We start from the raw sequence: 20067 nt of genomic DNA, 5'->3' as shown, positions 1-20067 counted from the left end.
CAGTGTTTAACCAATTAATTGTGTTTGCCTAAAGTAGTTTTTATTGCCGCAATTAACCGGGTTTAAGTACTTAGAGATTAGCTAATAAGTGCTTATGAACTAATTTATCACGAACACCCCAGGTAGTTTTACCAACACCCGAAACAAGTTACTTTCCCAAGGGATATTATGAGTTCCTGGGCCTTAGGCCCACATTGATGCCCGTTGTGGAGCGCAGGATGAAGTTCATCATGGGTTGAATTTCCTCCCCGAGGGGCAGCAGTTCGTAGAACCTGAGCACCTTGCTGATAAGGGCCTTCATCTCCAGGAAGGCGAACTTCTGGCCAATGCAGTTCTTGGGTCCCGCGCTGAAGGGCACGTAGGCGAAGTTCTTGTGGCTCTCCTCCTGCCCGTCCAGGAACCGCTCCGGCTTGAAGCTCAGTGGGTCGGGGAAGTAGTCCGGATCCCGGTGGGCCCAGTACAGCACCAAGTAGATGCTCGTGTTGGCCGGAATGGTCTTGTCTCCGATCTGCAGATCCTTGTGGGTGTGCCTTCCGATGGCGGGAACTGGTGGGTACAACCGCATGGTCTCCTTGATGGCGCACTCCAGGTACTTGAGCTCCTGCAGCTGGGACTGCGTCACCGGAGCGTGGGGATCCTTGCCGAGCACCTGGAGCAACTCCTCGTGGATCCGCTGCTGTACCTCCGGATGCCTGGCGATGGCGTGGAGCGCGTGGGAAACCCCACTGCTCGTGGTGTCATCCCCCTCGAACATGAAGGTGTCCACCTCCTCGCGGATGTCCGCGTCATTCAGTGGCTGATTGTTGATGGAGGACTGCAGCAGGATGTCCAGCAGAGCCATCTGCGACTTTTGTCCTATGTCTGCATCACCCAAACCTACAAAAGAGATTGGGAAAAACATATAGGTGTGCAGTGTTAACCAGTGATTCAGTGCACCCACTCAGCGGTCGGTAGGTGCCGTCGGCCTTCGCCCGCTCCACAGTTGCCCGCCGCTCGCGGATGACCTTGTCGGTGAAGTCGTGCATGACGCGGATATCGCTCAGCAGTCGCCGGCGGAGAAGGGGCGCTGCCAGCGGGAAGAGCCAGTCGTAGCGCTGCGAGAACTTGAACATGCGGTCCGGCTGGATGTAGACCACACTGCAAGAAAAGGGGAGTGAGAACGGGGAAAGTCTAGTCACACAAACCCACCTTTTCAGTGCCTTGATGTAGGGAAAATCGGGGTCCTTCTGAGCATTCACCTGCACTCCCATGGCGGCCTCTGTGAAAAGATATTAAAAGATCGATAATCCATATCTTTGAATAGTGAAATCATATGTGTATACAATACATAGGGCTCATAAACAAGTTAAGGTTTATAGCTGAAAGTTTAAAGGTGGGGTTAAAGTCAGAAAAAGTTAATTTCAAGCTTTAAATAGTCTCTGCTCACATAATTGATTGCACAAACTCAATTTTTTTCCGCTATTTCAACTGCAACGAGTTGCATAACGCTCAATGGTCGATAACACCAGCACTTTAATAAGATCTTAAGCTTGGAAATATTGTTACCACAAAAATAAATCTTTCAAGTGATAACAGTCTTTCACTTAACGAGTGCTATAATTTAAAATAACTAAAATAAACATTAAAATTCCCAGAATTCAGGTGCGATTCAGTTAAAAAGTCAAGCATAGAATCTTGTTTACCTTTATGGCTACTGTTTTGTATCTTAATTTGGCCAGAGCCTCAACTCACCTGTGATCACATCAAGAGCTGCCAACGACACGTACTTGAGCGTGTCCACCGATGTCTTCCCGTCGGCCACTTCCCTCAGGTTCTCCACCATGATCCCACTGTTGCGATCCATGATCTCCACGTAGTGTTCGAGGACCTTGAAGTGGAAGGCGTTGGTGAAGATCTTCCTCCGCGCGTGCCACTTTCTCCCCGTGCTGACGAGCAGTCCGTCGTTGAGGAAGGGTCGCAGGTACTCGTAGAGCCGACCCTTCTCCAGCAGGGTGGTGCTGTTCAGGATGGTCTCGAAGTACTTGAGGTCCTTCGTGTAGATCAGCGACTCTCCCAGGATCCAGAAGCGAAAGGTCTTGCCATACCGATCGAACTGCTCGCCCACCCAACCGATGATGTCTGAAAAGGGATTTTAGGTCGGTTTAAGGATGGTTTGATAAGGGATATTGTGTGCCAAGGTCTCACTCTCCGCTCCCAAGCGAAGTGCTTGGAGGCCGCAGCCTAGAACAGGGATCGAAATGGGTCCTGGGATCTGGGACTTCTCGAAGGCCGCCACTCGGTGTCGCTTGCGTCCAAAGTCCCAGGTGAGCAGCAAGATCAGAGCGGCAGCAAGCAGGGTCAGCCACATTTTCACTGCTACCGACTAGTTTCTAGTGACTTTCGATGGAGATGACCTCTCGGCGGCGATTAAACCCGGGATCAGGGGGACAGATCAGCCCAGAATCTGGTCAGAGTGTGGTTTCACTTTTTGCGTTGTTTACGCCGCCGCTTTTGTGGATCAACTGCTCGAATGGTCGAGTGTTGATAACCAGCCGCTTGACCAGCCAAGCGCAGTTTTCTGTTTTCAGTTTTCAAAACTAAATATTGTCTGTAGAATGGGATTCTCTCGCTCTCGGCGGATTTCTCTCCGGGGAACTGGTTTTGGTTGAAACACACGAGTTGTGTTTTGATTATGAGTTCGAGTGTTGCAACTCGAGGCGTGCGGTGCGCATTTTAAGCATTCGGTTCTGTAGATAGTCGAAGTGACCATGCTGAGTAAGCGAGTGCTGATATTGAAAGTGAGCAGTGCACATACAGTGATCTACCGATAAGGTGGAGTAATAAACAAACAAGGTTTGGCTTCTAACCTTTCGCAGTTATTACCAGATTTAAAGTTAAAGTAATTAAAAAGCCATCACAAAAGATTAGTTTGCTTTGTTGATCAATCAACACATTTAGTGAAGAATCTCTACGATTGTTTACTGTAGGAGCATACTCAGTATTTTAGGTGATTAAAATGCCGCTCAGTTTCGTAAAGCTTTTTAATTCGAAGCAATCAACTTTGAATTGCATATGAAACTGGTAGTAGTAGTAGTGTGTCAATCCACCGATCAGCTCAGAAGCCCTCTCTGCAGTCTAAGCAATTAAAAGGTAAATTTATGCGTCAGAGCGACCCCTCGAAAATTCGCAACTCTGCTGGTGAGCCCAGGAAACGGTGGCATCTTCCAGTGAGCAGAACATGGCACTTGACAAGCCACCAGTCCAAGCCCTCTGCTTCTATATCCCCCCAACCCCACCTTCCCCGCCAGAAAAAACAGCTGTGACAATCGGAGCGAGGCGACAAGACACGAGACCAGACCTCAAGACTACACTATGAAAAACAGGCACTTCCTCTCACAGTAAAACAAATAGAATAAGGGTTTATGGATCTTAATGTTTTATTTACCGAAAATAGGGTTTCTCTAGTAGAATTTTAAAGCATTGCAGTTGTTTTCTGAGTGTACTAGGCCCCCAGTTGAATGGACTGTGCGATGGCTGGTAGTTCTGCCCGCCGTTGTTCCCGCTTAACTCGTTGAACTTGGCGGCGGAGTTCATTGGAGTTGAAGCAGGCAACTGGGGACGGGGGCACAGAACGCAAATCACCGGAGACATTCGTAGCAAGTACACTCACTTGACGGTCAATTAAGGCGCTCGGATGACATCCGCACATGTTCCAGCGACTTTGTCGTGGGCCTGGCCAGAAGAGAAACAAGTTATCAAGCCGTCGAAAGCGCCGAAAGAACTTTACCTTTTCCATTGCGATGACGCTGTTCCTCTGACGCCAGCAGAACGGTAAAAGGGAGCGTCACATCCATATATATATGGTATATCTTCCCCAGAAAGATACCAGCTATGGGCTATAAGCAGAAAGAAAAGCAAGAGCAGTCGGCCGAATTGTAGACCAGCTAGAAAACGTTGACTCACGTTCTTCCCAGGGAAATTGAAGCACAAAGCGGAAGAATTTCACGGTGAAGTAATGTAGGTAATTATGCGGGTCCGAGAGCCGGGGGAAAGCGGAGGAAAACTCAATCAATAGTCCACGCCCATCTGCAAAACAAGAGAAAAGCCGTGACAGGCACGTAGTGCAACCCCGAGGAAAAGTGGAGGGGAGTTCCCCGCTTTTAATGGGATATAGCATCCCATCCCATCATCGTGTCTGGCAGATCTTAGCTGTTAGCCAGCTGCAAGAGCGCTTCCAGTTAACTCCTTTGTCTGGTGCCCAAAAAACGCATGTTTCCTGCTTCCGCTGCAGCCCAAGCACAGAGTCAGTGGCCCCCAAACCCCCGAAACCACCCACCTCCCCCTGGTTGGCCACCCCGTCCATGGCCATTGACATCGGACAAAGAGCTGGGTTTGTTTTGACGCATTTTCGGTGTTACCCCGGCAACCGGCAAACCGAACCGCCGAACAGCCGAAAGAATAACATGTCTGGGGATCCCCCAAGGGAAGGTCTGGGGGATTCGGATTCGGATTTGGAGGGGGAGCACTCACTCGAGGGTTGTTGGTGCTGAAGGCACGTGTCTGGGATACTGCGCCTGCCCGTGGAAAACACAATCAGCTGTTTGCGAAAGTCTGGCAACAAAGTTGCCAAGCCAAATGTTGCTAGCATTAACCCCAGAAGGTAATCAGTACTCTAAAATATATAAGTTTAAAATACGTTAGTTGGTTGGTTTCAATGAGTTTTGCTGAGTTGACCCCTTGACCATTGCCAAATTGCGATTTCACAAAGCAACCAAGCAGACGCGACACCTTGAACTTGAGGTGAAGTTTCGGCTTTTAACCCAGAGCAACAATTAAGCAAGATTTGCTGGGCAAAAACTGAACAAAGGCCCCAAGAGTTGGCACTGCTTTTAAACCTAATGAAATGTCGAATGGCCAGACCAAAAGCGAGCTGTAAGAGCTGTAAGCCCATGTTGACGTCGTAATTTTGCATCATTACCGCCGCCTCCCACTGCGCCAACTCTCCTCCGCCGACTTCAAAAGCGGGTAAACTGCGGCGTGGGAAAGTCGCTCCCCAGCGAACTTGAATCTGAGATCTGCGATTTGAGATCTCGGATCTCTGGGATCTCCGCTCATTGTCCGGACTCAGGAGGCTTCACTGCCTTTCATTGCTCTCGTCAGCTTGCTTGGCGCCTTCGTGGGTAATTGTCGCTCTTTCGGCTGACAAAATTCGCTGCTCTTGGGACCTGCGAATCCCATTCGCTTTCTGCCATAACTCATTGCATAAGTCAATTTCTGCTTGCCTGGTGATTTATTCGCCGCGAAACATTACCGGCAATTCACCTGAGTTTCATGTGGCTGCACTTGAAAAAAGAGTTTAAGCGAGATTAAACATTACTTGTTTAATATTAATATTTACAGTATTGAACAGATATCATTTAAGCTGCACAATAAATGTCGTGCTTCTGCATGGTTAAGTAATAAAAACATGTATTTTATGTTTTATTTTATAGTTGATATAGTATTTCCCCGAGTGCCGCCACACGATCTGTCTTGATCGCTTAGCACGATATTTATTTGCGGTCTGCGTCGAGTGCGATGCTTCTGTTGGAAGTATATCATGTTTTGGTATTATTAGCCGCGAGATATTATTATTTCTACTTGTTCGGCCAAGACTGCGGCGATAACCTTGTTGGAAGCCGCTCAAACCGTTGCCAGGGCCGTGATTTATTATTGCTTTTGGATCTGGCAGCGAGCACTTGACACAGAGACAATGACAGAGACCCCTTTGAGTGGAGGGGCGAGTGCAGCGAGTGTTCTCTGCATAGCTCATACACTCGTACATACTTTTGCATACATTATCAACACCTTGAGTGGATCTCCGAGTTTACAGCTCCATTAGCTGCGATGCTGGCGTGTGAGGGCCTCATAAAGCCGAGAGTTGGTGGCGTGCAATTGCTTATGGCCCGCCAAATAGTTTATAAAACAATTCATTTTGTTATATCATTAAGTCCCCGCAAAGCGCTGCCGCATTGCCAAACCGAACCGATCGCGTGATCACTCTCAGTCTCGGTTCGCATTCACTTTTGCCCGAAAGAAATTTTAATTACCGCACCGGGTAATTCAATTACAAAACGCGAGTGAGTGAATGATCAACGATCCTTGGGATGGCTTCTAATTGTATGCAGAAAAGTCTGTGTTCCGCGGAGAGCGAGCTTCTCGCCTGTCAGTCCTGCCAAACCGAGGTGGTTTTGGCCCGCCTTCGCGTTTCTGGGTGCGTCTTTTAGCCATCGACCGCACCCAGAGTTCGCCACTCAAACTAATTGCTGCCGAACGCCAAACGGCAAACGCTAAACGCTTTCCAAAGGGCAATTACTGCATTAAAACTGAGCCATCGCCTGGGAAACCTAAGAACCAGGGAACTGGAGAAGTCGAAGCCCAGGAGGAGCCACTCTCGTACTCGTACTCGCGTGTCTGCCCTCTGACCTATCGCTCCCGGCCAGAGATAATCCCCCACCCCGAGATGTCTGCAATTTCTGCCATTATTCCATTAGGCAGGCTTTTACTTTGATTCCACGTTTCAGCAGTTGTGGCGAAGCTCTGAACTTTGGCAATGCCTCTTCCATGTGGTTATGCATGGTAATTGAAAGCGCGTTTCAGTTTGATTCGAGTTTGAATTGCAGTTTGGTTTTGAGAGATGTCCAAACGAAGCAATACATTGTTACTTAGTTAGTTATGTGGTGATGTATAGTTTTAGAGATACTGTAATCTGTATCGCAGTAGAATCATTGCAATGATTTATTTTCTCTCATGGAGTATTTATGTGTAGGGTGTTGGGAATCCGCTTAAATACTTTTCACGCGTCTCTTGGACAGACTTAAACGCGATCAGCGAACTGTTGGCATAGTTTTCGAAGTTGTCTCAGGTAGATGAGGTCCGAAAATCAGCAGCTGGTCAGCGTTTGCCTGTCGCGGTCCTGTCAAAAATTTCCACATTAATATGCAATTTAGCTGTCAGCGGTTCGGCCGTTTGTTTACCTGCTGTCGGTGGGCAGGTGCTGAGCTTGGTCGGGATTTGTTTGGGTTGGGGTTCGGCTGGGCTTGGCTACTTGGGACCTAACTCAAGTTGCCTGCTCATTCGTCTTTGTTCGCTCGTCGCGTGCAGTTCGCTTTTCATTCGCTTTTCCGCTGGCTCTCCGACTCGAAAAACACGTGCTGTGATTTACCGAATGTGAGTGCGCCTCGTTTTCCTTTGCAGTGCCATTGCCAAATCCAAACCCAATCCCAAACAAGTTCTCGTGCTCAGCGGCTTCTTAATGCCGCTCGTCGTTCCGAATAACCCGTGACATATATAAATGCCGGGCCCACTTCGCTGGAGTCGGTTTTCCCTGGACTCTTGACTCACGCTGCGAGATATATCTCGAGGCGCTCAGAATCCAGAGATCCAGCAATTAAAATGTACCGAAACATGTCCGGTGACTAATAAGTGTCTGGTCAGAAGTTATGAAAAATCTCCGAGAGTTCTTAACGGTGCCGCTTAAAAAAGACAGCGAATATACAAGGCGGTTTCGATTCGATTCAGATCGAATCTTGAATCTCGAATCTCGAATCTTGTTTTACTGAGACAAAGACCCGCTTCTGATCAATGGAAGTGCTGAATGGAATGTGCGGGGAATAACGCTATGCAATAGATCAACAGATTTGAGTCGAATTCTATGCCGTTTTCATCAAGCAAAGATCATATAAATAATGAGCGATGAGAATCACTACGAACTCAGACACATATTTCATTAGATTAAAGAAAAGGAAGTGAAATATATTTAGTAGTACTTTAAATTTGTTATCGCTCCACAATACAAAATACCCTCATCCAATAACAACTTCCATTGCAAAAGTATGATTAATGCAGCAATTTGTGTTCCCCAATCTTGACCGTCCAACATACTTTTGAATGCCAGTCGGTACTTGGAAACTCGATAGTTTCGAGGATAATCCCCCGAGCCGAGCAATCAACTTGTCTCATTAACCGCCCGCGGTTTGTTAGCGTCAACATCTGACGGCCAATAAAAATGGGACCTAGCCATAACAATAACCGATCCGGCGACCATTTGCAGGGGAAAATTCCACTGCCATCTACGGGGAAATCGCTGCCCAGCGCCTAATAAATGGCCGTGGCATGGATGGTCCCCTCTCGAAGGAGAAAGTCGGTTCGGTTCGGTTCGGCGGGAGAGCAGAAACCTCAGCATCTCAGAAGCAGAGTCCGACTGTCGATGGTCGATCGACGATCGCTTCCTGTGCATTCTACTCGGAGGGGCCGCGCAAATAAGGCAGCTCGCCTCGCTCATTAGTGGCCGGGAAAACGCCATGTCACGAGTTTCCTATTAAGATGGGGAAAATGGGAACGGAGCCCACTGGGGCCCATTGAGGGAAACGCACGTTTTCAGCGGCTCAGGAGCTGCATTCGCATCTGCACTCGCAGTGTTTCAGCTGGCACGAGTATCTCGTGGATACGCACCTTAATTGCCACACTCTATGCGGGCTTACTTTATCTTCTGACTTCGTTTCTCTTGCAGCAATCTCGTTGCGAAAAGCAAAAGCCACTCGGGCATCGCGGCACCAGCAGCCATCGGCCTTGGCCCCCAGCTCCCACCTCTTCCCCTCGGCGGCGGCTTCGTGAAGTTGCGTCATGTAGCCAAGGACGAGGAGCCCAGTAGCAGCAGCACCTCCTCCGCCAAGGAATCGCCAGACAAGCAGAACGACCCCGAAACCGAAAGGGAGAAGCCGGAAGAAGCTTCGGGAGACTCATCGAATCCAACGGCTCTGCCTCAGTTTCTTCAGGGAGTCCAGCGATCAGCAACAGAGGTGAGTGGGGATTTTCTTTTAGCAGCAAAGAGGAGCTTCGGAATTTAAATCAATTACAAAGTATCCCCAAGATTTTGTCGGAGATATGTAGAGTTTTTATTCTTAGCGAAAACAGTCTACACAACCTTTCGAAATTATTCGTTTTTACTGTTTGTACTCAATCCTCATACGGATTAGCATTCACACTTTTTAACTCTGACCAACCCGATCGCACCATCAATCAATTCCCTCGGGTTCCCATTCAGAACCCCAATCGAATCCCTGACCCAGTGTCAATTAAACCGAACCACGTGTGAGCTCATCGCAACTATCCACAGCCAACCACTTATCGATTTATCCATTTATCCAGGTCATGGGCCCCGATCAGCGGCCTTTGGTGATCGCGAAGACCGGCTCGATTGCGGAGCGCTTGGCGGCGCTGCACAAGAGCGGCGAGGACGACTGGAAGAAGCGCATCTCGAAGCGCGACGAAGTGGACGACGTGCACCGCGAAAACATCGTGAACGTGAGTACCAGTACCACTTGTGCCTTGAATCTTGTTCCTCGAAAGGAGGGGGAAACCATGGTGTCTGGGGGACAGATAGTGTAGGTTAAGATGGAAACGCACTGCGCGATCCGTGGACCGCAACGAAACCGAGATCTCGATCGCAATTGCGTGAAAATGGTTTCCTTATTGCTAATCGTTTTGTTTATTAACGCTGCACTATTTTCTCCGCAATCTCTGCAATGCGCCCGTTGCCCGTTGTTCGTGCAATGCCAACTGAGCGTTAAACCTGACGGCAATGACATAATAATGCGAAAAGTGCAAGTGATACGATCGCGGAGGCCTGCGTTTGCGGGTGGTATCTGGATCACTTGGGACTCGCATCCCGTTGGGGGGAATGACGTAAACGTAATGAATGCCGCGATAAGGTGGCTTGATGTGCGTTTGTTTTGATTGTGATTAAGCAGAATGGCTCATAATGCAAAGTTGGCCGTTTGCAGTTGCATAAACAGCTGCGAAATGGTTCATGGTTCTGAAAAGTAAACAAATACGCTCGATAAGAAACTTAAACGCCATTCATGTGATCTGAATTTAAAGCAAAGGCTATATTTTACCAATTTTGCAATCATTCATAATTTATTATACATTTATTAAAATTATAAAATCTTCGGAAGCATTCAGCTTTACTTAATTTTGTAACTTAGTTTCATGCTTTACGTGAAAGATTTTACATTACGTATACGTCTAGTGTACGAGATACATTTTACATTAAAAGTGTTGCATACTCCCAAGCTGAAATAACACCAGCGCCACCTAGCGGGAGCTCTTCCTCTGAGTTGACTTCAAACGAATGAAAACGAACTTTTTCGCGTTTCTTTTTGGAGGAAGTGCAAGTTTGGCATGTTTTTCGTTTTCACTGAGCCACCGAAAAGTTTCGCCTGCTTTTGGCATATTATTTATGGGCACGGGCACTTGGCCGCTCATAATAGACTCGGTTTAAAATCCGATTCCGTTCGGACTGTCAATTAGCCGATCCATTTAAGATTGCCGCTAGCTTTGGCGAGACATGAAGTTTAGTGAACTCTCTCCATTAAACGGTTACTACTTCTGGTCCATAATTATGCGGGCAGCCTCCGCCCGCCCTTTTCGCGCCTTCTCCCTAAAAGTAACCGCGCTTAATTACTGGGGACTCCGCCTCCCTATACGATTATATGTACACATCGAGTATATGGGGCCTACTCATCGGGTCGTCTAATGGGAGAAAGAAATTGTGAGGAAATCGTGTCAGAGCGATCTTCTGACCCACACACCAAACAAAATACATATTAGATCCCCCCCACTCCCCGGCAAATGAGTTTTCAAGTGCTGTCGCCTTTGTTATTGTTGCTGTTGCTACAGCTGTTGCTGCTTTGGTTCGGTGCACTGAAAAAAATACACTTCAAAACACACATGTAAGCATTGCTTTCTGTGTGCTCGACGACAGAACAGTGGGACAAGGTCAATGGGCAGATCATATATTTTGTTTTGAGGAGCCACATTGGGGAGGGGGAATGCTCATTCCCACATTTCCCCCAAAGTTCTACCCTCATTTTCCGCCGCACGAGACACTTGACGCCCATTAGAGTACAATTTATTAATAATTAAGATGAATTTCTGTGTCTCTGCTCCGACGCTCCGTTGAATCCGAGAGCACTCGTCTTCATGCGCTGGTTGGCAGACGTCCCAGGTGGCGGATGAACAATTAGGCTGCCCAGCTCTTTGACGCAGTCCCTGAGCGAGTGTCAAGCCATAGAGAAATCTTTCGTAATTTAGCACAATTTATCAGGCGCGATCGCAGAAAGCCATCCAGCCAACGAGCCAACGAGCCAACGAGCGCAGCAAATAAAAATGCGCATAGTAATGAAGGGCAGCCCAGAGTGCAGAATGCAGCATGCGGCAACCAGCATCCAGGAGATTCAGCTCCAGCAGGGCGGCTAAAAATATATAGACTCGGTCTCTTTTCCGCTTCCCTTCACAAGTTCACAAGGCGGCTGCCAACTTCCATTTTGCCATAATTTCTAAACTCGCCTTGTGGGCTGCAGCAGCATCTGAAAAAGCAACAGCGACTGCACAAGATCGCACACTTGGAAAATAACAATCAAAGTTCGGGGCATTCCGAATTTATTGCTTACAGGGCTATAAAATAAATAATGCGTTCTAAAAATATTCCGAAAAATAGAAGTGAGTCCTCTGAAATAACAAATTATTAGGTCTTGTAAACGGAAATATTCCGAGAATCTGTATCTCAGTTTTTCCGAATGTAGTAACCATTACAAAGCGAGTTGAAAGATGGCAAAAGGAGGCGAGCGAAGGTAGTTTTTGGACCGCTTCTAACTGGCAGAAGTCGCTGTTTTAGGGGCTTTGGGCCTGGTCCACTGCTTTTGATCTCTGTCTCGATCTTGAACGTGCTGTGCTCATCTTCCAGCTGCGGGCCTCGCCTCGCGCCGTTGTAAATTGTTTTGTGAATTTGATATACTTGCAGTTTTTGCAGCGCTCCTCTGTCTACTTCATTATCGTTGTGGCTGTTGTGGCTGTTGCTGCTGTTGTTGCTGCTGTTGCAGTTGTTACTGGATGTTGCTGCTGTACTTGTTCATTAGTCCATGCCCTCTCAGCAGCAGCAGTGACAACAAGAGCGGCAAAAAGCAGAAAAACAGCAGTGGCCCGGTTGATCATAAACTTCTAAAATCAACTGCTGCCCTCTGTTTCTCCGCTCGTACTTGTGTTTATATCTGCAAATGTATCTGTATCTGTATCTGGCCAATGTATCTACAGGCTGCAAGAATGCCTGCTTATTGCTGATTACTTTTATTGCTTCTGTGTGTGATTCATTACTTTCCGAGATAAGGCGGCTTGTCGCCTGGTTTCGTTGCTCTCGTTCTTCCACCTTTTCTCAGTTCTCAGTTCTAAGTGCTATTGAGTTTTTAGGCAATTACATCATTGTGTTCATGCTGTTGAACTTGCATTGGTTTATTTTTGGACCAACTAAATTTAATTTCGCGTTAGGCCTTCATGTCTGCCTGCTGGTGATTCATCAGCTTGGGCAGATGTGGACCCAGCCCAAAAATTTCTGTCCCTTTTTTTTGTTGGTCACATTCCAGTCACGAAAGTGTACAGAAAATGTGTGTGCACAATAAAGATCGGTTTGATTTTGATGAAATAAAAGCCTGGCCTCAAAAAGTTGCAACAAAGTAAACATTATTTGCAAAGGGCACAATTTGAGCTCTTCATTAGCTTTCGTTTTGTCCCTTTTACGCCACAATGATCTTGTTTTCAACGCTTAGTTTGATTCAAAGAGCCTCCTGAAGTGACGTCTTCGTAGCCGGGGCTTCGTAGCCAGAGCTTCGTTTCTCCCGAATAGCCGGCTTTTGGAAGAATCCGACCCCGACTTCGGCGGCTTGTAAATTTACGAGGCAGTTTGAGTCGCGCCTTGATGTCGAGCGGTTTGCAATTCGCAGCGGCAGTTCGACTTTGATTTCCAAGCTCTCGATCCGATCCGATCCGATTCGCCTGACTTTGTTGGCACCGTATTAGTATGCATTATTACTCGCTGCCGGCTTCAATTGACATTAAAATTGATAAGCGGCAGACTAAAAATAAAACTAGGGGCCCGTTGCGAGTTGCATAAAAAGTAATGCGAAGTGGTTTCCTGAGTTGCATAAACTGTCGAATGCAGCAGGAAGCGAATGGTGTGTTTTTATTTGTGCTCGCTGGCATTCGCTGGCTGGCAGAAAAGAAAAAGTGAAATATGAAATTATGAAAACGGTGTATAAATATCAAAGTGTTTCAAGGCTGGCTATTCCACTTGCGCGCACGAAAATAAAACTAACGAAATACATTGAAATACATACCCACCCACCTGCGAAAAGAAACTTTCTCGAGTGCGACTGTCAAAATAAAATGAAATCTTTGACATGAAATCTCCGAAGTGACCGCAATCGCGTTGCCCATTACAAATCGTGTAGACAAGATTCAGAAACAGAAACAGAACCAGAACCCACGCAGGTTGTTCGTAAACAAGCATTTCACTTGGTTCAGTTCGAAATCTGTTCTGTTTTCACTTATACTCGTATAGGCGCTGCACACGTCTATATTAGATGGGAAAACTCACAGAAAGATGACACAAATTTCTAAGGGGCGCAAAATCAACAATTAGCAATTAATTCCTATAAATCACAAAGAGCCACCAGTTGTCGTTGTTGATCGTGTCGTTCGGGCTGTTCTATATTTGGTTTATTTACCTACGTGAGCTGTTTGCTTATGACAGGCCTCAGATAAACCTGTAAATAAAAGCGGAGATGATACGCGGAGCACAATGGAAATGTGGAAACCTGTGCCAATATTTGCGCAATAAAAACGGAAATAAATACGATAACAGTGAAAATTGTTGGTAATGAAGGTGTGTTAATTTAACGTTTAATTTCATTCAATATAAAAAAAGAAACGAGATTGAACTACAACACATCTGCAAAACTCCTTAAGGGTTAATGATTCCTTTGCAATCCGCTGAAAGAACTTCTTTGAAATGAAAGTTGCCCTCTTGCTGGCTCCCTCGCACCCGCACGTTCTTATCAGAGACAACAACAAACAACTTGACCCAAGGAGACCCAACCAGAGCTAAAACAACAACAACGGAGGCAGAATAACAGCATCATCAGATCGCCAAACAGAATTCTGCGCAAGTGCAACAGACCTCTCCTCGAAAGAGCGAGCGAGAGGAGAACAAACTCAACGAAAGGGAGAGGGCTCGCCCAAGAGAGCGCAGAGAGAGCCCCAGAGCGACGCGCGCAGCTTTCGTCAAGTTTTTGGGGAACAGTGTCGTCGGATTCCGTGTGTCGGCGCAGCGTTTAAGTTTAAAACGGGGAGCCAAAGAGAAGAGAACGACCGCGAGGCGCAACGGAATACAAAAAGCGCCAAGAAACGAAAGAAACAATCCGAAACCGCTCGTAAAACACAAATTGCAAACTAAATAAATAAGTAAATAAATAATGCTCGGATATCGGATGTCGGGCAATGATAAAAATACGCACTTATGAGATCCGAAATATAAATATTAATGCGAGCTGCAGCGCGAAGTGCAAAACGCAGCGGACACCACTTGACGAAAGGTGTGTGGGTGTGTGGGGCTATAATCCTTGGCTCCTGTTGCACAAAAATACACCTCCTCATTCCGTTTATATTTTCCAATATTATCACAACTAAAAAATAGTTTCCAAAGAAATAATTTCCTAAAGAATTATGTTTTCAATAAAAGCAAAAAAATTTAAAGCTGTGAAAAGTATTGCAAAACATAAACGAAGCTTCGGACTTAAAAATAAACTAAATAGAAAACAATTAAATCAATAAAAGTGGATTTATTAATTTCCTAAAGCGTAAATACCTTCCAATCAATAATTTTCCTTATGATTGTGCAAATAAATCGAAAACCCGAACAAAAGAATCTCGCACGGAAGACATTGCAAAACAAATAAATAAATATCGACTTGAGTAAATATTTTGCAATGTGTTCCGTTCTGCAGCCAAGTGAATGCGAATGCCAGCCGTGAAATAAATGAAATATTCCATTGTTTAACCCATCCCCTTGTAGAGTGATGTGATGTCATAATAAAACTTTGCCCTTATCGAAACTAAAAAGAGAACTGCAAAAACGATATCAGCGGAAAAGCGAGGTAAAAGTTAATAACCACCCGGATCGGAATCGAATTGCAATTTGTGATTGGGGATTGGTGATAACGAGGCGAGCATGAGGATGACGGACTGCGCGGATTACCTGGAAATGGCTTGGGAGTACGCGGAGTGGCTTCCGTACCTGCTGGTCACCTACGCGGTGCTCACCCTCGTCCCCAAGTCGCTCATCCGGATGAAGAGGTTCGCGGACGCGGACTACGAGGCGAACCGGAACCAGTTCCACCGCTGCTACGGTCCGGAGATCTGCTGCCACCTCCTCGCCCAGGAGCAGTCCGCCGGCAAGTCCGGGAAACCGAAGACCAGGAAGCCCGTCACGCGGGTCTATCCCAAGAGGCAGCAGGTGGCTCCCCGGGCGGAGCTGCCTCCTCCGAGTCCGGCGCCCGTGAAGAGGAGCAACGTGACCAAGATCGCCAGGATGTTCGAGACGGGCACCACGCGCCAGGTGAACCGGGTGACCCCGGTGAGCCTGCCCGAGATCCGGATGTTCGGGGCCAGCGACGAGTCGCGGGACTCCACCCCCTGCGCCTCCCGGAAGACCAGCATCGCCAGCCAGCTCTCCGCGCAGCTGCAGCACATCGAGCAGGCGATGCACCTGTGGCAGGAGCTGGAGGAGGAGCCCCCCAAGAAGGTGGGAATTCCCTCCCGGCACAGCGACTGGGAGCCCATGGCCGTGCCCGTGGCGAGGCGCACCCGCGGCACCTCGGCCACGCCCTCCACGGCCTCGCCCTTGTCCAGTTCCCCGGAGCCGGAGCAGGAGCGGGAGCGGAAGCACTCTTCGCTGTGCCTGCAGAGAAGCGTGGAGGACATCTTCCAGGTGATGGCCAGGAGCGCCGAGCAGCCGGAGGACTGCCCCGACTGCCAGTGCCTCTCGCCGGTGACGAGCATCGACGACATCCTCTCGGAGCGGCGGTTCTCGCGGCCCCTGTCCGCCTACTCCATCACCGATCTGCTCAACGAGGAGCAGGCCTCCTGCGTGGAGGAGGCCACCTACGTGAACGAGACCAGATGAGGAGCACGCAGGGATATTCATCTCAGTGCCATCCCCCGGGGAACACAGCCACTGGAAACTGGAGAACCAGCCAGCTTGCCAACCTAAATTCCTCCACTTTGTTTGTTTAATCGATGGGAACTTAAGCGAACCAAAGTGATCTCCTCCAGACCCTACAAAACCCTCAAAGGTCGCAATTGGCAGTCCAACCTGTACTTAGTAAACCCAATCGTCTGTCCAGAACCCAAATTGTAATTGTAACTGCGAAGCATCTCATTAACAGAGAACAGTACTGCTAAACCAATAAGCCGATTGTTCGTATCGTACGAATTTGTACCGTAGTATTACTTATCGTTAGTTTACTGTTTGTACTCGTATACTTGTATCAAATGCAACTCACCTACTCGTACACAAAATAATAATAAAGGAAACATTGTATATTTTCGTATGCGCAGCTGCTAGAGCATTCGAACAATTTTACATTTTAGTCTTCTGTTTGCCGTTTGCTGTTTTCTGTTGGCAATTTCACCTCGCCGCAGCTGCTGGCCAATTCGTTTGGCAGTTTGGCAAGTCTTCAGCCAGCGAAGCGTGTCTTTGGCCCGCACACAATTTGTCAAGTAAATTGACGCAAATCAAAACGTTGGAGCGATCATTAATTATAAATTGGGAGATGGGAAGAGCGCTCACCGCAAAGCGATTGTGATGTGAGGTAATTTTGGTGCCGTCTCTCTGATTGATTCGATGGGGATCGCAGTCGCAGCCAGTGAAGCGGACCCCAATGATGGGAAGGGGCAGCTTAGGAGATCCACCAGATACCCTACGGTGAAAGGTCTCCGGGGAGTGAGTCGCGCACTTCAGGACATTGAACCTTGGTGAACAAGTGGAGTGAATGAATGAATAATAAATCCCGACTCAGCTGGCGACCTTATCAATCCCATTCTCGGCCTCTCGAGTTTATGCAGCCGCACCCATGGAACCACAGATAAAGTGGCCTTTGGATACACCAGTTCCGGGGAAAATTCCATTTAATTCATCCACAATCGAGCGCTAAATTAGCCAGATGCCCACGCACTTTGCACCAAGCACTCGAATCCCCTGAATAGCCGAGGGCAACCTTTAACTTGGCCTAATTGGTTTCGGTTCGGCACAGTTTGGCTTGGCACAGTTTTACCGGTTGCCAAATTCCGCCAAATAGGAAAAATGAATATGTTCATATGCTAATTTTAACATTTTCTGTAGTTTCGAATATACGAGTGTGTATTTTTCAGCGCATGCGAAAACCAAATGTCAATAAAGCGACGCAAATAAGCCAATAACATAACACGGCAGGCAAATAACAACAACGGACAGTGAAATATTATAAATTGGCCTTTATTGGCTGTGATTCTGTGGCGTCATACCTTTCGGATGATGTGTTCATAGGTTTTGGGCTCTTCTCAGACGAAAGAATTCTACCTTTCGGTTTCCATCGCATCATCTGTTAATCAAATTGCTGTCGCGCTTTGTTTCCTCCTCGATTATTGCCTCGCTTTTACCCAGTTCGTATTGGTTTTATCAATTTGTTTGTGGGATGATTCACGCCGAGAGTTTCGTATTCGTTGATAGGTGCCTTCGATGACACACGCTGAAATTCAAGAGAAATACGTTGTGGAAAGAGTTTAAGAGGGTCCTCAAGGTTGGCCACCGTTTGCGACTCTTCGAGTGCAGTGATTTACAATCAGGGATTTAAATTATAATTAGTGGCAGTGGGGGGGGGGAACAAAAGATAAAAGACACTTAAAGAAGGGGTGTGGAATTGGGTCGAAGTCGGGCAAACATAAACAGAAGTTCCTGAGCATTGCACAAAACATTAAACCAGATAGCGAGATTATGAACTTCACCCCGAGACACAGTTTCGGGCAGATAAGACTGGCTGGTCAGATCTCTTTATCGATACGATACAGTCACGCCATAACTTATGCTGATGCCCATGTAAACACACGAATTAACTTTTCGCTTTGCACTGACAGTTCGGGAATGTAAACAAGATTCGAGTGCAGGGGAGTCGGCGAACGCCACTTCCCATATCGGTAGATATTCCTTATCTTTCTGTGGAGCTGGGAGTGCCAATCACTATAGGAAAGGGGCATATAAAATAGAGGAACAGGATGTTTTTTACTGCAGTGTTATTGAGGGGAATAAAAAAATAAATAAGCTCATTAAAATACGAGTATGCTTCATAAGACAAACTCTTTCTTGGTAAAAAAAAAAAGTAATTTCTTTTCGGGAGGCAATCAATTACCAAATGCCCTACTAGTTGTCCACACTTTATTAGTAAACAACTTATTTTGTGGCTCGGGTTTCGCCCAAATTACCCTGCTGTTCCTGTCCGCGGTGCTCCCCTATCTAATCGCATGACTCGCACTGTCTCCGCTCGAGCTCTCCGGCTCGCGGGTCTAGAGCCCCGCGAAGGTGCGCAATTAGCCAGCCGGCGAGTGGCAGTCGCCAGATTGGCATTGTGCGGGCAGGCAGCAAACCCGAGCTGCGCATCCACCGCGGTCACTAATGGAGCGCACTTGGCTCTAGAGACCTTCAGATCGAGATTCAGAGGTGCGCCAGGGAAATGCGCCGCAGCAGCTGGAAAGTCGCAAATCGCTAATAACAAACAAATAAACAAACAAACCAGCAAACAAGCTATTCAATCGCCGGCATGGAAAAAGTAAAACTGGTAAAAGCGTTTCCTCGTCCCCTCATCTCCGAAACTGTTGACAAACAGAAGCGTTTTAGCCGAGAGTGACTCATCCGAATGGGGAACAACCCAGCGATGCCTTATCGCCAGATTGCCGACCATATTTCGAGGCCATTAAGTTTCGTTAATTTCTTTATAAACGCGCTCTTATTTGGGAATTAGAGCGTGGGTGGTCCCGAGTTTGGAAAGTGAACGCAATCACGACCTCATCTCGTCTTTCCGATTTCAGGAGTCGCTGTCGCTGGCCCACTCGCTCTCGGACAAGCCGCTGCCCCCTCCCCCTTCATCCCCACCAGCTTGGAGGGCGGCAAGGTCTCCGATCGTTTGAGCAAGCTCAAGTGCAACTCGGAGAACTGGAAGCAGCGCATAGGTAGCCATACCTCATCCCCCGAATACGTACGAATATTAACCTACATTATTGCAAACCCTTCAGAGCAAACCGATGCCAAGAAGTTCACAGTCGCTGGCCGACTGCAGAAGAAGGCCCAGTCGCCCGTGGAGCTGCAGTTCGAGCGATCCGCCAACGATGCCGCCAAGAAGTGTCCCATGGTCGAGGTGCGCAGTGCCAACCAGCCGCAGCTCGGCCTGGCCAAGAGCCCCTCCATGATGGTCACCTCGGGTGGCGGTGACAGCAGGAGCGCCCCCAGCAAGACCGCTCTGCGCAGCCTAAGCGTGAACCCCGAGGAGGAGGTGGCCTCCACCTTGAGTCGCTCCAACAGCAGCAGCTCGGAGTCGGACGGGGATCGCGGCTCCCCGCAGAGCGCCAAGCAGAGCAAGGAGCTGGCCAACAGCAAGAGCGCCGCCGCTCCCACCAACGTGGGCGCCAGGATCCAGGTGCCCCGCCTCGACGACCAGGAGACCTTCGAGAACTTCTTCGCCTCCAAGCCGAAGAAGGAGGAGGCCGTCGAGCTGGAGATCAGCGCCTTCGACGACATCAAGCCCACAGAGCGGTGAGTTTACATACGAAATTCTTTCATACATAAATAGATCGCACTAGAAAACCTTTCTTATAAAGAACAAGAAAGGAAGCTGGCTTGGGTGAGCCGAAGTTATGTACCCTTGCAGTCACCAAATATGTAGAACAAAAGGCACCATTTTGAGTGGTTTTTCGGTTGTAATAAGACCAAAAAGTGACTTACAGCGGAACCAAACACTGTTTTGAGCTCCTTATGACCATAGTTAACGTGTCCAATCACTTTTTGGACAATTACAAAAAAATGATTTTTGGCCATTTTTTGCATTTTTTCTAAAGGGGTTACATCGTCATTTTTTGCGAAAAATGCGCAAATTTCAATAATTTTAGATGTGAATGCTATCGGATAGG

At 47.7% G+C, this 20067-nt stretch overlaps 3 protein-coding genes across 7 annotated transcripts in view; 2 read left to right on the top strand and 1 right to left on the bottom strand.

Moving 5' to 3' along the window:
* Positions 1-20067, top strand: part of LOC108099003 — a 105261-nt gene that overhangs the window by 80661 nt on the left and 4533 nt on the right. The window contains 5 exon segments of the mRNA XM_017202235.2: positions 8531-8819; positions 9169-9324; positions 18973-19018; positions 19021-19113; positions 19177-19693. Of these exon segments, the coding sequence (XP_017057724.2) occupies positions 8531-8819; positions 9169-9324; positions 18973-19018; positions 19021-19113; positions 19177-19693 (1101 nt within the window).
* LOC108099004 (probable cytochrome P450 4d20) lies at positions 19-2718 on the bottom strand. Its single transcript, XM_017202236.2, has 5 exons — positions 2185-2718; positions 1732-2118; positions 1189-1258; positions 941-1137; positions 19-876 (listed from the first exon to the last, which is right to left on the bottom strand). The coding sequence occupies exons 1-5, from the start codon at positions 2345-2347 to the stop codon at positions 167-169; spliced, it is 1527 nt and encodes a 508-aa protein (XP_017057725.1). The 5' UTR covers positions 2348-2718; the 3' UTR covers positions 19-166.
* Positions 11951-16495, top strand: LOC108099005. Of its 5 annotated transcripts, none has more exons than XM_017202240.2 (2): positions 11951-12970; positions 14927-16495. In XM_017202240.2, the coding sequence occupies exon 2, from the start codon at positions 15083-15085 to the stop codon at positions 16034-16036; it is 954 nt and encodes a 317-aa protein (XP_017057729.1). In that variant the 5' UTR covers positions 11951-12970; positions 14927-15082; the 3' UTR covers positions 16037-16495. The 5 variants fall into 5 exon arrangements, 4 of the variants coding, with proteins under 4 accessions (XP_017057729.1, XP_017057728.1, XP_017057727.1 ...); XM_017202239.2 differs by having other exon boundaries at positions 11951-13028; XR_001771899.1 differs by lacking the exon at positions 11951-12970 and adding an exon at positions 13745-14447 and having other exon boundaries at positions 14859-14941.

Source organism: Drosophila ficusphila, unplaced genomic scaffold, assembly GCF_018152265.1.
Source record: "Drosophila ficusphila isolate 14025-0441.05 unplaced genomic scaffold, ASM1815226v1 contig_288, whole genome shotgun sequence".
Classification (NCBI taxonomy): Eukaryota; Metazoa; Arthropoda; class Insecta; order Diptera; family Drosophilidae; genus Drosophila; species Drosophila ficusphila.
This window is presented reverse-complemented; position numbering and strand designations above follow the sequence as displayed.